General features: G+C 44.2%; 1 protein-coding gene across 1 annotated transcript in view; it reads left to right on the top strand.

Moving 5' to 3' along the window:
* Positions 1–8,481: 8,481 nt before the first annotated feature.
* dpy19l1l (dpy-19-like 1, like (H. sapiens)) overlaps positions 8,482–14,710 on the top strand; it is a 29,447-nt gene continuing 23,218 nt past the window's right edge. The window contains exons 1-5 of the mRNA XM_078287380.1: positions 8,482–8,771; positions 9,253–9,277; positions 9,399–9,486; positions 10,096–10,233; positions 12,363–12,483. Of these exons, the coding sequence (XP_078143506.1) occupies positions 8,549–8,771; positions 9,253–9,277; positions 9,399–9,486; positions 10,096–10,233; positions 12,363–12,483 (595 nt within the window). The 5' untranslated portion in view covers positions 8,482–8,548. The remainder of the gene's footprint in view (positions 8,772–9,252; positions 9,278–9,398; positions 9,487–10,095; positions 10,234–12,362; positions 12,484–14,710) is intronic.

The following is a 14,710-nucleotide window of genomic DNA, read 5'->3' as shown; positions in this document are numbered from 1 at the left end:
TGTGGGGTGGGTGAGGGGGGCGGAGGGAGGTAGGGCCCCCCCTGGCATTGTGTAGGGTCTGAAAGAGAGGTCACTGATTTGGGCTAATTATATTACATAGACCCTACTCAGGGCTAGTTAGGTCTGCATTAATGTGTGTGTGTGTGTGTGTGTGAGAGAGAGAGAGAGAGAGGAAGAGAAAGTGTGTGTGAGAAGGGGAGAAAGTGTGTGTGATGGAGAGAGGGGGAGAAAGAGAGAAACAAAGAGAGACAGAGAGCGTCGAGAAAGATAGGCAGTTGCAAATGTGAGTTTCACACACACACACACACACACACACACACACACACACACACACACACACACACTCCCCTAACCCTCCATCAAACAGACAGAGCCATCATGTGTTACTGACAGAGTTAACAGGTTAGCGGTCGGGCGGCTAGGGGCCGGCGCTAACACGTAGCCACAGCAGCTAAAGCACATTAGTTGTGTGTCTTGTGTTTTTTCCAAAGCTAATCCCCAGTTAGCCGCCGGCCGGCCCGACCCGCTGCCGCCGCCGCTGGGCTTCGTGTGTCTCCACAGCAGCGTGGGCCGGTGGAGCGGAGCCCATCATATGACTGCATGCTCTGCACATCGGCCTAATCATATGGAAGAGATGATCACAGGGCAGGAAATCGCAGCACAGGGCCAAAGGAAACAATCTTTCTGCACTGGCTTAAGCCAATCATGTCCTCTCTCTCAACTCGCCGCTTGGCCCCTCGCTTGCCCTCCGTCTCTCTCTCTCTCTCTTTCTTTCTTTCTCTCCTCTCTCTCTGTCTCTCTCTTTCTTGCTCCTTTCTTCTTCTTGTAGCTCTGCTTTGTGTGGTGCGGTTCAGTCCTCCATGTCAAGTTTGGCTGAACTTGAAACTTGACAAATTATTCAGTAGTTCAGTTCATTTAGCTAACACCAATCCAATAGCACTTAAATTTACTATCAGAATATTTTATATGTTGAATATGAACACAAATGAAAACACTTTTTGTATTATGACTTTTATTAATTTTGTTTTTAACATATTCAAATTAGCTAATTTTTTGTAAAAAAAAAAAAGTGTACAGGACAGAGGAAGAGATAGTCAGAGTGTATTTTACTGTTTCATTCTGATGAATAGCTAAGTGGTTAACTATAGTTGTTTTTGATGATTGTTTTGTATTTTTATTAAAGTGCAGCAGTTGTAGAGGAAAATATTGTATCTCAAAATTGACCAATCCAGCCAAAACTGCCTTTTTCCCCTGTGGGGCCTCGCCTCAAGTTGTAAAGTCACTAAACTTTCTTTCTCATGTTACATCATAAAACTAACTGCAAGAGAAAATCTTTCATTTCCTCATGTCATTGTGAAAAGTGGATAACAGGAAAGTGGCGTAGAGTAAGAGTAGTTCAGTGTAATCCTCACAGCTTTGCCAGCCTGGCACAGAGAACCTTGACATGACAGTTTATCTCTGCTGTGATTCAACTAAAGTTCAACTGACAGGAGTTCTTGAAAGCCAATACCAATATATATTTTTTTATATATTATGCATACTTGTGTGGAATCCAGTCAAAATGTGACATGAGAATCAATTCAGGTTAAGAGCTTCCCATAGACAACCAGTGTGGTATTGAGCAATTCTCCAATAAATCTGTAGTCAAACTACATCATACCCATCTTATCTGAGGCGGACGACACCGACTGGCTGATATCCTCTGATAAAAAGACAGTATCGGCCTCAGCAAAGCCGGTCTAACCCCGGTTTCAACCTTCAAAAAGCAGCTTGAACCCGAACGCTGACATCGTGCTGATCTCAGTATCTCTCCTGTAATGAAACCAGCGGACGGCACTGATGTGTATCAGCGGCCGACGCTCCGTCTGTTTATCTGTCCATCAGCCGACCGGCAGGTGAGCCGACCCGCAGCTTTGTCCCAGGAAGAGAGGGATTCAACCGCTCGAGGTCAAGGCGCGCCGGTAATCCGGCCAGCTGTGTTACCAGGATTAAGACGAGGCCGAGGGCATCGCTCCGTCCACCTAAAACAGGTGTTGCCACGACGACGACCTGGGAAAAAAAACACTGCAGCTGCAGCACCTGCTGAGGTTTCAAGAGAGACGGTGCTGGATGGAAACACTGGGAAATGAGAATAAAATAAAATTGAAATAATAATTTATGGGTGATATCACACTTAAACATACATGTGCATACACACACACACACACACACACACACACACACACACACATAAATACACAGACACACGTACATACAATGAAGCACACACACACACACACACACACACACACACACAGACTCTCTCTACCTGTCTCACAAACATACACACATACATTTATCTTACTATACTTGTGAGGACGCTCCATTGACTACATTCATTCCTTAACCCTAAACTAATCTTAACCTTAACCCTTATTTTAGCCTAATTTTAATTCTAATCTTAACTCTAAACCCAAGTCCTAACTGTAAACAAACCTTCACCTTAAAGTAAAAATCCACCCTAAAACACCCATTTCTGGGTCCATTTTGTTTGGTGTATTTTTCCTCTTTGTGGATAACTGGCCAAACGTAGACAACGTCATGTCCAGTCCAGATGTTTCCAGCAGCTACAACGGAGTCTGACAGCAGAAAATGTTTCAGGATGTAAAACATCAGCGGTAAACGTCAGGTTTTGGTGTCAGTCCCTCAGAATCAAAGAGCGAGGGCTTCTTTCTAGAGCCGCCATTTTGCACCGAGAGACGTTCAACAATCATACAGGGAGAAATCCATCGTAGAAGAGGAGAGAGACCAGTTTCTCCACCACAGGAGCAGGAGAGAGACCAGAATGCACTGCAGCAGAGAGACAATGTCGGGCTTGAAGTCAGGAGCGTGACTCTCACTTCTTCTTAAATGGAAAAACTCTCGCTCTGCTATCACTCTCTCCATTTACATGCATAACCCACAGCTGAATGGAACAAGTTCATGCTCCTTCTCTGGAGGTTGTCGAAAGGCATTCTGGGAAATGTAGGAAATCCCAATTACCTTAACGCTAAACCTAATCCTAATTCTAATTTTTTCCTAACCCTTGAAGAAGTGACGACCAGCTAAAATTTCCTCACGCCGAAGCTCTAAAACTTAAACTGGATCTCATAAGGACAGAAGTACAAGAACACACTCGCACACACACACACACACACACACACACACACACACACAGGGCCTGGTTGCAACTGCCACTCTCTCCTGCTGGCCCCGGGCCCCTGGAGAGCGCTAATTGAATTGGTTTCCAGAGAATACTAATGGGCCTTAATGTTGAGATAACTGATACTCAAACAATGAGTGATCATTGACAGCATGTGTTTCTGGCCAGTAATAAACATGTCACAGCAACAGAGGGAGCCAGTTGGCCCGTAATTAATTCCTCCTCCCCCCCGTCCCGTCCCGTGCCTCACACACACACACACACACACACACACACACACGCACACACACACACCCTGAGACAGACACATTACCCAAACACATGCACACACAAATCAGTAGGGGGGCACACCACACACAAGTGCATACTAGTGAGCACACACACATACATGCACAGACACACACACACACACACACACACACACACACACAGCCTTATGATTACAATAAGGTGGATATATATAATCAAATATGACTTATGACTATGAAAATACCATTAATATTTGACAAAAGAAAAAAATACAGACATGAACAATCTGCATGCATACACCACACACGTACACACACACACACACACACACACACACACACACACACACAACAAGGGGGTTATTTAAACAAAGATATAGCAATTTTGTAATAACTAAATATTGTGAACATTTCAAGATTGAAGAAAACTTACACACAGGCTCAAACACACACATACACACACACACACACACACACACACAGCCCTCTTCCCACTGTCCCCTGGTTACTTTGGCAGCGTCGGGTCCCGTTGCTGTCCGGGCCAGATGCCTCCTCTGCTTCCATCTGGGAGATGTTTGTGCAGCGGAGAGTTGGGACGGCTTCAGCGCTCTGAAAGCTCAGTGTATAAACACCGCTCACTGCTTCACACCTCGGCCTGCTCACCAACCCCGCACACACACACACACACACACACACACACACACACACACACACACACACCACTATTCAACACTTGGATGCGCTATTTTGTGAGAAGACAAAGTTTTGAATTTAGAATTAGGTGATAAATTATTTCAGTGAAGACCTACAGTATATTCCATCATGTACAGTAGCACACATGGGGACAAGGCTGCATGTTGTTATAAAAGAGAATACATTTTAGGCATTAAAGTCACAAGCAAATAGCATTACAATGGTGTCTTTCTTCCATAATTCAACATATTTCTGGTTGAAACAGGATGTTGGGGGCATGTTGCTGTTCAAAAGTCTTCAAAAGTTAAAAAATGCATTGTGCATCATCTTGAGCTGTCAAAAATATTGGATTCTTCCAGCCACCTGGACACAACCAGGGTGTCTTAGGAAGAAGAAACAAGGTTTTGGGGTGAACACCCAGTGATCATGATATGGAGTATTAGATAACAAGGTGAAAAGGTTATTTTTCATTTATTTGCTGCCACTCTTATCCAGAGCAACTTACAATGAGCGACACAGTAGAATATGCTTCAGATCCGAGGTTGCCAACTACTGAACTGTTCAGCAACACGCTGACACCAGGAAGACTGACTTGTCACATCAGCACTCTTCACCATAACTGACCTTCTCTGCTGTTCGTACCAGTTAGGAACACATGAAGAAATAGCTGAATATGAGCATCACTCCAGACTGCAGTTTGCCCTTGGATCATTTTGCTATACTAGGCTTTCCAAGCATAAGTTTGGTTATTTGGTGTGTTATTTTGGTTATTTGGTGTTCGACTGACATTGTTCTCACCTGGCCAAACCAACCGAACTAAAGGAGTAAACTTGAGAGTTTGAATATAAGACTCCAAACATGCTTGGTGTGAACGCAGCCTCACTCTGCCCTCCAGGCTGCCGTCTTCTTCCCATCAGGCAATTTTCTCTCAGCTTTGGGTCGCAGCCTGGCCGGCTGTCTTTAATTACCAGGGGGTCTCTACAGCAACGCTCCCCACCGAGCCTCCTGGACCCCCAGCCGCAATGCCCACTGGGCCAAAAACACCCCCGGCTGTACCCACACTCTCTCTCTCTCTCTCTCTCTCTCTCTCTCTCTCTCAGTCTCTCTCTCTGTCTCTCACCATGTCCTCCTCCTCAGACCAAGCCACAGCCTCTGCCATGCTGTGTTTGGTGTAAAAACAAATTCCCTCAGTGCAGCCGCAAGCTGAGCTAACAGTGCAGCAGTTTTCAATAGCTCGTCCTTCGCCGTCGTCCCCTCCGCCGACGCCTCGGCGTTCTCTGACAGCCCTGACCGCCACTCAGCCTCAGTTATTGTATTCCGGCTCGGCCTGGCAGCCATGAATCAGGCGGGAGGTTGAGAAAACGCCGCCCTGAGCTTGGCAGAGGGGAGGCAGGGAGGAGGAGGAGGGGGCTCCGGTGGATTGGATATTGGGGTTGATGATGAGCCCTTTGGCACGCAGAGGAGGGTCTTTTTTTCCCCATGTGATGTCCACATGTGCCGGCGGTTTCAGGCGTGGCTTTGGACAGGCTAAATGGGGAAGGGACCGGGACCGGAGGGGCGGAGGGGCGGAGGGTGGTGATGCACGAATGCGTGGCGCTCCAACATCAACTGCTCCAGGGTGGTGCAACAATAAGCATCCTGTCATGTGTGTGTATGTGAAGGTCGGTGAGAAAGCGTGTTAGAATAAGGGAGTGGGAGGAATACATGACTGAAATATTACAGCAGTATGTGAAGCGGCACAGTGTGGAATCTGTATCCCCATTCAGTGAATATTACATTTAACTATCAGTGTAATTATGATAGTGAATGAGGCAAATGAGACAGTTTGACCTACTTTAGAGCAAGAATATTTATATTTAATTTCCATCTCATTTTAGGCATTTAGCTCTCTTATCCAGAGTGACTTGGGACTTTTTAGAAAATAAGTAAAGCAATTACAGATGTCATTCTTCAGAAAAGGCCCGTAAATGTATTATTCTGTAATGTTTTTCTCCATATTTATTTGTGAATTATAGTGTTAGTTATCATGGATGTGTTGTGGGTAAACATTGTCAGATACTTGATATTTCAAAATGAAGCCACTGGTGAATGAAGGCCTTTGATGATAGACTGAGTCATGCACTTGCACAAGGCTTGATTGTCTCTCTGTAATGTTTGCACTTGTTTTAATGAGAGCGGAGGGAGAGTGGGCTGGTTGTTGTCATTGTTTTATATATTTTTATATGGGAACTCCGGGAAGACTTAGCTGTTGCCTTGGTAACAACTAATGGGGATCCAAATAAATAAAATAAATAAATCAACAAGACTTAGAAAGAGTGCAACAGTAGAATAAGCTGAAATGCCTAGATCAACATCATTGTAAGGAGTGCAGCATCCGGACAACAGATGTAACAAATATTCCTCTGTCCCTCCAGAGACAGGCACAAGGCAGAAAAGGCTTTTTTAAACAACCACCGAGGTTAATCCTCTTTCACAAACCTTGTTTTACCATATAACAGCGGAATAAGCCTGGAGTTTATTGAACGACTGTGATTTATAACAGTAACAGTAATATCCTGGAAGGGCGTTGTCCAGATTCTTCACCCAGCAGCACCTGGCTGGCTGTCCAGACCCGAGCGTGGGCAGCTTTGACCCCGGGGTCCTGCTTCCTCCTCACCCACGGGTTCCCACAGAAAACACGCGGCCCTCGGCTCCCAGCGCCGAGCCGACGGAGAAAACAAACACATCGTCTCCTAAAACCTCTCACCCCGCCTCCTCGTCTTCTCACCCACACTGCCCTCCCGCTCCCTGCCCACCGCCGCGTCGCCCCGAGCGGGAAGCGGCGTGCAGATTCCCCCGGGGAGTTTGTTTGTGGAGATGGAGGGAAGCTGTCATGATGTCACCACCAGAAAGGCAGTTTTCCCCTCGTTCTCTCCCCGTCCCTCTCCAAGCTAAACAGATGAGATCAACTCATCTTTCCTGATGTTCCCGTCTCTGTCGCCAGATAGAGGATCATCTGCAACTGTGGCAGCCGTGTTTTGGTCCTGAAGGACTTCCAGTGCCTATAGGCTGAAAAAAAAATAGCTCAGCATCACAATGTCTTACCATTTGCAAGTGGATACACAATGGGCAGCACCTCAATTTCTACTACAGAGTAATCAATTGGCAAATTATTATGAAAATATTATTTGCAATTATGAAGCCCATTGTGATTTTTTCGCTGTCTTAAAAAATGTTGTAAACTAGACCCTTCATAAGCAAATCATTACAATAGCCATAGTTATAGGATGGGATGCATTGTTACAGTCATTTTAGAGCTCATATGTGGCTCTTTAGTGACATCTACTGGCTTAAAACTGCTGGTCCCTCCCTGTTTTCTCCTAGTATGATGCCTGGAAAAGTGTGTGGAAAAATGTGTGAGTGCCTGTAACAGGAGGTAGTGGTTCCCAAAGTGAGGTCCACGGACCCCCAGGGGTACTTCAGTGTGGAATGGTTTCATTTCACTGTTGTTTCATTCGATAGGTTGTAGGTTAACAGCACAATGACAGAATGTGTAGCCTAATAATGTCTGTTCTGATCTTAGGTTTCTCTCTCTCCACACCAACTTATTGTAGAACCGAATGTAGGCTGATATAAAAAAGTACAGAAACCCCTAAACCAAGGGACAACAGAAGGAAAGACAGATCAACATAATAAACAACATAATAACATCAAACCCAAAATAGCCCACTCATCAAACCATGCTTCAGTAATGTTGACTTTTATATTTTAATTATGTGAATTGATATGGAGCTCACGTTGTCTCTGCTATGTTTTTAGCAATGTAAGAAAGGCGATAAAGCAATTTGGATCTCACTGAGAGAGAGAGAGAGAGAGAGAGAGAGAGAGAGAGAGAGAGAGAGAGAGAGAGAGAGAGAGAGAGATGTTCAATATGGAAGATTTGTGATTATCTGCCTGATGTATTTTTCATAGGCCTATTACATAGGCTACTTACTATTACATACATATTTTACATACTGCATATTTCCAACTGTAAATAATTATACAGTTAACAACATCAAAATCACTAAGGTGTAGATTTTTGGGGTTTCCAACAGCCTTTCACAGGATTCAAAGTCAGTATGTTGGGAGGCGTATGAAAACATGGCAAGGTTTTGCTAACTAGCTTGCTGTTTGATAACCTAACCAGGTACAGCAGCCTATGGTACCCACTACTCGCGTTGCCATGGTTACCGACAGAAGCGGTTTGTAGTAGCGCTCAAGTTCCAGTTGGGGGCGGAGTTTCATAAGATTTGTACGAGTGCCTCAACGAGGGACCAGTGAAAGCATCACTCAGGTACAGAAGCAGATCTGAGCACTTGATACGAGGAACGGAGGGGCTGGTTAGCTCACCCTCCTCGGCTTTTCAGCGGGTCCCCACTGCCTAACGTCGGACTGCCTGAGAAACATGGTGGCTAAAAGCAGAAAACAGACCGGGAAGTCTCAAGCGACCCATGTTGACCGAGACAGGAGCCCGCTTGTTTCGCCCCCTGGTAAAAGTAACGCTAGACGAACAGGCAGAGATGGGAAAGGTTTCAACAGCTTTCTTCCCAATGGGCTTTCGGGCATCAGGAACAAGCTTGGGCTCACTCCCTCTGCATTCGTAAAGCTGGGAATTACTCTTCTGCTTGGTAAGTTAGAAACGTTAGCCAGTTAGCTTCCTGAATCCTAGCTAACGACTGCTAACGTTCTGTTCACCAGTGGCGTTAGCTGACCCGCTAAATTAAGTTACAGTATCTTCGTCGCTCACGAGTTGGCTAACGTTAGCTACCCTAAATGTTAGCTCACTAGCGTTAGCTATCTATTGTCGCTATCAGTTAAAAGCCAAACCCTATCTAAGTAACCTGTGCTTCTCTGCTTTTGTTACACGTCAGCTCCAAGCTTGTTAACAGGTTTTCTGGCAAAGTTCAAGCTAACGTTCTTACGTTATCTCCTCAAATTGCAACACAGCCACCCCAATATCATAGTCCAAATCTTTAACCCTTTGGTTCAGCTGGTTCAGTGTTTGTGGCATTGTCGTTGCTAACCTTCTCTTTGGAGGTCACTGCAGTTTGTCAGACTCGTTGTATGTATTTTTCAGCTGGACTGAAAGTTAATTCTCTCTATCCACAGCTGCTCTGGCTGGGTATCTCCACTGGTAAGTTGTTCTACTAGCATTATGCTGTGATTACATATGTATTATTGTAGTGAACTAGCAATGTAAACATTTTTGGGGATCAACTTAGTCGTGGCTTACATATTTCTTCTCCTGTGTTTAGGTATCATCTCACACACCTCTTTGAGAATGACAGACACTTCTCACACTTGTCTAACCTGGAGAAGGAAATGGCTTTTCGGACTGAAATGGTAAATGGGACATAATTTCTATGGTGTCTGTCTGCTTGTCTTGTTGTCCACTGTTCTGTGGTCCTTGGGCACTGCTGTCAGGCAATCTTGCAATGGCAAAATCAGCCGAAAGTGTGTCATGCAACATTTATCTGACCGTCGCTGGTGCTGTGTAAAGAGCTGGTGATGTTTGAGATGCAGAACGAGCTTTGTGCCATTTTGAAGGATGACATTGGAGGTGACGATTAATCGTACGCTAACCAGATATTTTTCTTGCATCACCGTGCTGTCTGGTACCAAATGGGCTGTGAGCCATTGCCATCTGCTCAGCCTGTGTAACTCATTCCTCGTTCATCTGTCTGAGTTGTATGTTGTGGAGTTATATTTAGTGTCTCTGTCTCATTCTGTCTCTCACCTTCTGTCCCTTTTTTTTCTGTGTCACTCTGCTCTGTCTCTCTCCAAGTTTCACTTTCTCTGTCTATTTTTAGCTTTTTTTTCTATTTCTGTCTCTCTCTCTGTCTCTGTCACTCTGCATCATCATGTCCCTTTCCAACTTTTGTTTCCAACTTTTTGTTTTTCTGAGTTTTTCTGTGTGAGATATAACCAGTATGCACCTCCCTTTTGTTCCAGGGCCTGTACTACTCATATTACAAGACCATCATCGAGGCTCCCTCCTTCCTGAACGGCCTCTACATGGTCATGAATGATCGGCTGACAGAATACCCCCTGGTTATTAACACGCTGAAGAGATTCAATCTCTATCCAGAGGTAATATTGATACTGGCATGCTATTCTAATGTTGACAGCCATGCTTGTAGTACGGAGGTGTTAGGTATGTCAACGTTTACATATTTGATTCTTTTTGCTGTCAACAGACTGTAAAATCATACGAAAATTAATAACATCATAATACCAATGTAAGGCATGAAGTGAGATTGGTGGCACTGCAAGCATCTGGGCAAGTTGTGTGTTGGGATTCCTACCGGTCAACACATTTCTGGAATATCATGGGTTTATTCCTTGGGAGGTGTATTCCATGCAGGGAAAGTCAGGGGGCCTCATTCACAAAACGTGCGTACGATCAGATTTGATTTTAAAGTGTACTTACGAACGTTTCCACGAACATTTCGGCATTCATCATTTTTTTTCTTACCTGAATTTGTTCTTTGGTATGATCAAAATCTACGTGTGTTTGGAAACATGCGTGGGGGCATTACGCATGAAGTGGTTTCTACCTAGAATGCCTTATTCTTTAAGCGAAATCTATTAAAGCAGTTCCAGACCTCATATTAACAACAAAATGTGTTTCCATTTGTTAGCCTGGTGATAATAACCATATTAACAAAGCTATAGGCCGATATGAACAAATTCATAGGCAATTCTATTCAATTGTAAACATAAGTGATTAAAGTGATTAATTATTATTGTGTATATATATATAATCATACATATTATTATATTATTTATTGATCAATAAAGTTCTATCTTATCTTACCACAGGAGAAACAGATTGCGCATCAAAGCTCCGTCTCCAAACGCATTTCCCTATTTAAATCGCAAACAATAACACACCATAAACATTCAATTAATTTGTGACGCCAACCTAAACCTCCTACATGTGGTTTCCAGCTGTCCAGGAGGGAGCCGCGACTCGTTGGTGCTGCAGAACAGCAGGGTGTCGTGCGTCTTGAGCAGGTGCTGCTGGAGACACACGGCACATATTGGACTGAATGGAAGTTAAATTAACCAGAGTCTCAAGACTAACTAGTTTTTCTCAAGGTGATAGAGGTTCTGCCTTGACCACATTACTAAAGCCACAACTGATAAACCTTCAGACCCCTCAGCAGCGATCATATAATTATCATATGCGCACTCGCTCCGCCACAGAGCGAGCGCAGCATGCTGAGCTGGAAGACTTTTGGATGTGCTTGGACACCGCAGGAAGAAAGCTCCTGTCAAGAGCTACAGTCAAAACCAACAATATTATTATATAGTCTAAAGTCTGAGCTTACCATCAGATGGAGATGCTGCTTGAATTAAACCAGTGTCGAACTCCGCTGATGACTGGACACCTGACAGCACAGTCTCCATATTATTCCTCCAATCCTTTTGACAGTGCCCTGCCGTCCGCCTGGAGCTAATAAACTGCATCTGTTTGGAATTAGACTAACCCTAACCTAACTTAAGTCAAACCGTTTCTTTTTCATTTAATTCAAGGTGTGTGTTTCTGATTACGCAGCATTGACAGCATCAGTGATTACTTGCCATGTTTTTTTTTTCTCAGTTGCTGTCACTCCACCGCTTACACTTTTAAAAAGTTCACTCCCGACAACAACACTTCTATTTCAGAGTTTGAATTTTTCTTCTTGGGTCTGTTTGCCATTCTCCACCACTCATGTAATGCTTTCCATTTGCGCACGACCCTTCAGACAGCAGGCCTTTTATGGAGTTGCCAGGGCGTCTACCTATGCTAATCAGCATCAACAGGCACGCGCATCCAATTAAGGAACAAGTGGCATTCATCATCAGATACACCTGGAATACGCAAAAATCGAGACTCTGCGCATGCTTCATGAATCCCACGTTGGTTTTGCGTAGGCATGTTTCTTAAGAACAAAAGTAAGAACAATTTAAGAAAAGTTTTGTGAATGAGGCCCAGGGACTTTGCAAAATCTTCTGGGGAAGTTGGGGAATATCAGGGAATTTTACCAATGGGTCAGTTTACAGGAGTATACCAAAATGTGTTTTACAACTTGTTTCACTCATACATCGTATTAGCTGGTGGTTTTCAGCTGTTGTGATGTGTGTATCTGCTCCACGGAGACAGCAGTACAGAAAGGCCAGTCCAGACATGTTGAAACAGGCTAACACCCCCCCCCCCCCCCCCTGCTCCCTAGGTGGTCCTGGCCAGCTGGTACCGGATGTACACAGGTACAATGGACTACTTTGGGGTTCCCACTAAGATGTGCTGGTCCATCAACAGAGGAGAGGGGCTCGCCCCCGTGGATAGCTGTGAAGGTACAGGCGGTCGCCATGGTGCTGGTGCTGCAAATGCACTCATTTGTGTGCACACACACACACGCACACACACAATAGGTTGAATGATAGCTACACAGACAGTCTCACAGTAATATCCTGGAGCTATGCATACAATTAATATATACTCATGCAGTCTCACACTGAATAATTGCATGACTAATTGCTTTATGGGCCTTGATGGTTTTCCTCACTCCTGGCTGGACGCAATCAAACCTGCCCTGCAGGGAGACGGCAGTCCACAGGAAATATTAATTTTACGGGAAGAGCTGCACACTACTGGCCCATTACAAAGTTCTCTTGTCTTCATTTTTAATTTCAACACTCTATCTATACAGATGAGAACTACTTTTTTTCCTCAAAAAAATATTGTAGAGTTAATTGAATAGAATTTCTTATTACTGCATCTATTCATTCATTTAATGTTTTGAGATATTGTTTGCTTCCAAGCCTAAAGTATATTTTAGACACGTGGTGTCTGAGGGTGGGGAGGTGGTGGGGAGGGTGTAAGCGAACTCTTCACAGCAGCAGCCTGTACATAAACATTTCTCTGAAAGGTAAAAAACCAAAACGAGAGAAATTGCACTGAGATAGAAAGGTGAGATACAAAACAAGGTTTGTAAAATCATCTCAGGCATCTCAAGCAAAGACATGGTAACAATTTAAATGACAGCTAAACAACATGGTGGACACAATGCTAGAACAACGAGAGGTAGAAAATGGCAAGGGAAATAAAATAAATTGAAATAGCCCTGATGGAGAAAATGAAGCTTTTAATCTATTACACATAAAATGTTTTTTTCCCTTTGTATATTCATACATGAACATTTCTCAGAAAGGCCCTGACGCTAAAGGGGAAGAAATTGTTAGCTTTCATTTGTTGGGCGTGTATTCTCGCCGTCTCTATCAGTCTCATTAGCAAAGCCTGGCAGCCTGGCGTTGATGTACACAGGCTGTTTTCACAGTGTTTACATAAACTTGACGCAAGTCACGTTGCAAGAGCTAACAGTGAGGAAGTGGGAACTCCTCCTGTAGCTGTCACCCCATACACAATGTAAGTGAGATGCAGAATGACACAGTAGGGACCAGGGAGCCGTTTCAGCTGCATCACATTTTCAAATTGAGCCTGCTGTTGGAACGATCTCCCGTTTCTGTTTGGCCCATGATTTACCGTCACGTTATGGTGATGTAGCGGCTCTTAGTAACATGCATACATTTACAAGTCACTTGTTATTCATCACAGTCCAGTCAATCTGTTCCTCATACTGGCTAATTTTGCTGGCAGCCTTGCTGATAGGAAATTACTTTATGGTGATAGAAATACAGAGTTTCAATCAGGAGTGTCAATTCACTAAAGCAGGTATGCCAAAGTCCCCGCATCTAATGTCATTTGCCAGCAAAACTTCCAAACCTGCTTATCATGTACATTAAATCTCAGGGAACAAGTGGAGGAACTCATGTTTCTGTATAATAAATAGGCATATTACTGCTTGGTCTATGTGATAGATTATTACACGTAGGGATTTGTTTATTTGATATTATTAGACGCAGGTCACCAAACACTTAGCTCAGAGGGAACATTGGTCCTGAATGCTCCCCAGATGTGAAATGTGCCGCACCTTCCCAAACCCAGTTGTCACCCATGCTTTCAATGTCTTAAGCCCTATTTAATAATAATAAATAATAATACATTAGACTTGTATAGGTACTCAAAGACGCTTCACATACATGGTAAAAGCATTTAATAGGTACATTTATAATAATAAAAAATAAAAGACAAGAATAAAAGTAAAGGTGAAAGCAAGCTTGAAGAGGTGAGTTTTGAGGGCCTGTTTGAAAGATGGTAGGGTCTTAGCCTGTCGGATGTGGATGGGGAGGGCGTTCCAGAGGGAGGGTGCAGCAACTGAAAAGGCCCTGTCACCCCAGGTCCAGAGCTTGGTCCTGGTGGTCTTTAGAGTGGTTGCATCCGCGGACGTGAGGCATCGGGTAGGGGTGTGGCGGGGGATGAGGTCGGAGAGGTATGGACGGGCCAGGTTGTGTATGGCTTTGTAGGTGGTGAGTAGTATTTTAAAGTTAATCCTATATTTAACCGGGAGCCAGTGGAGGTTGTGAAGGACAGGGGTGATGTGATCTTGGCGGCGGGTGGAGGTGAGTAGGCGGGCAGCAGAGTTCTGGACGTATTGAAGTTTATTAAGGGTTTTGTTAGGTA

This window comes from Centroberyx gerrardi, chromosome 12 (assembly GCF_048128805.1).
Source record: "Centroberyx gerrardi isolate f3 chromosome 12, fCenGer3.hap1.cur.20231027, whole genome shotgun sequence".
NCBI classification, from domain to species: domain Eukaryota; kingdom Metazoa; phylum Chordata; class Actinopteri; order Beryciformes; family Berycidae; genus Centroberyx; species Centroberyx gerrardi.
Note: the sequence above shows the minus strand (reverse complement) of the source record. Positions and strands in the feature narration are given on the sequence as shown.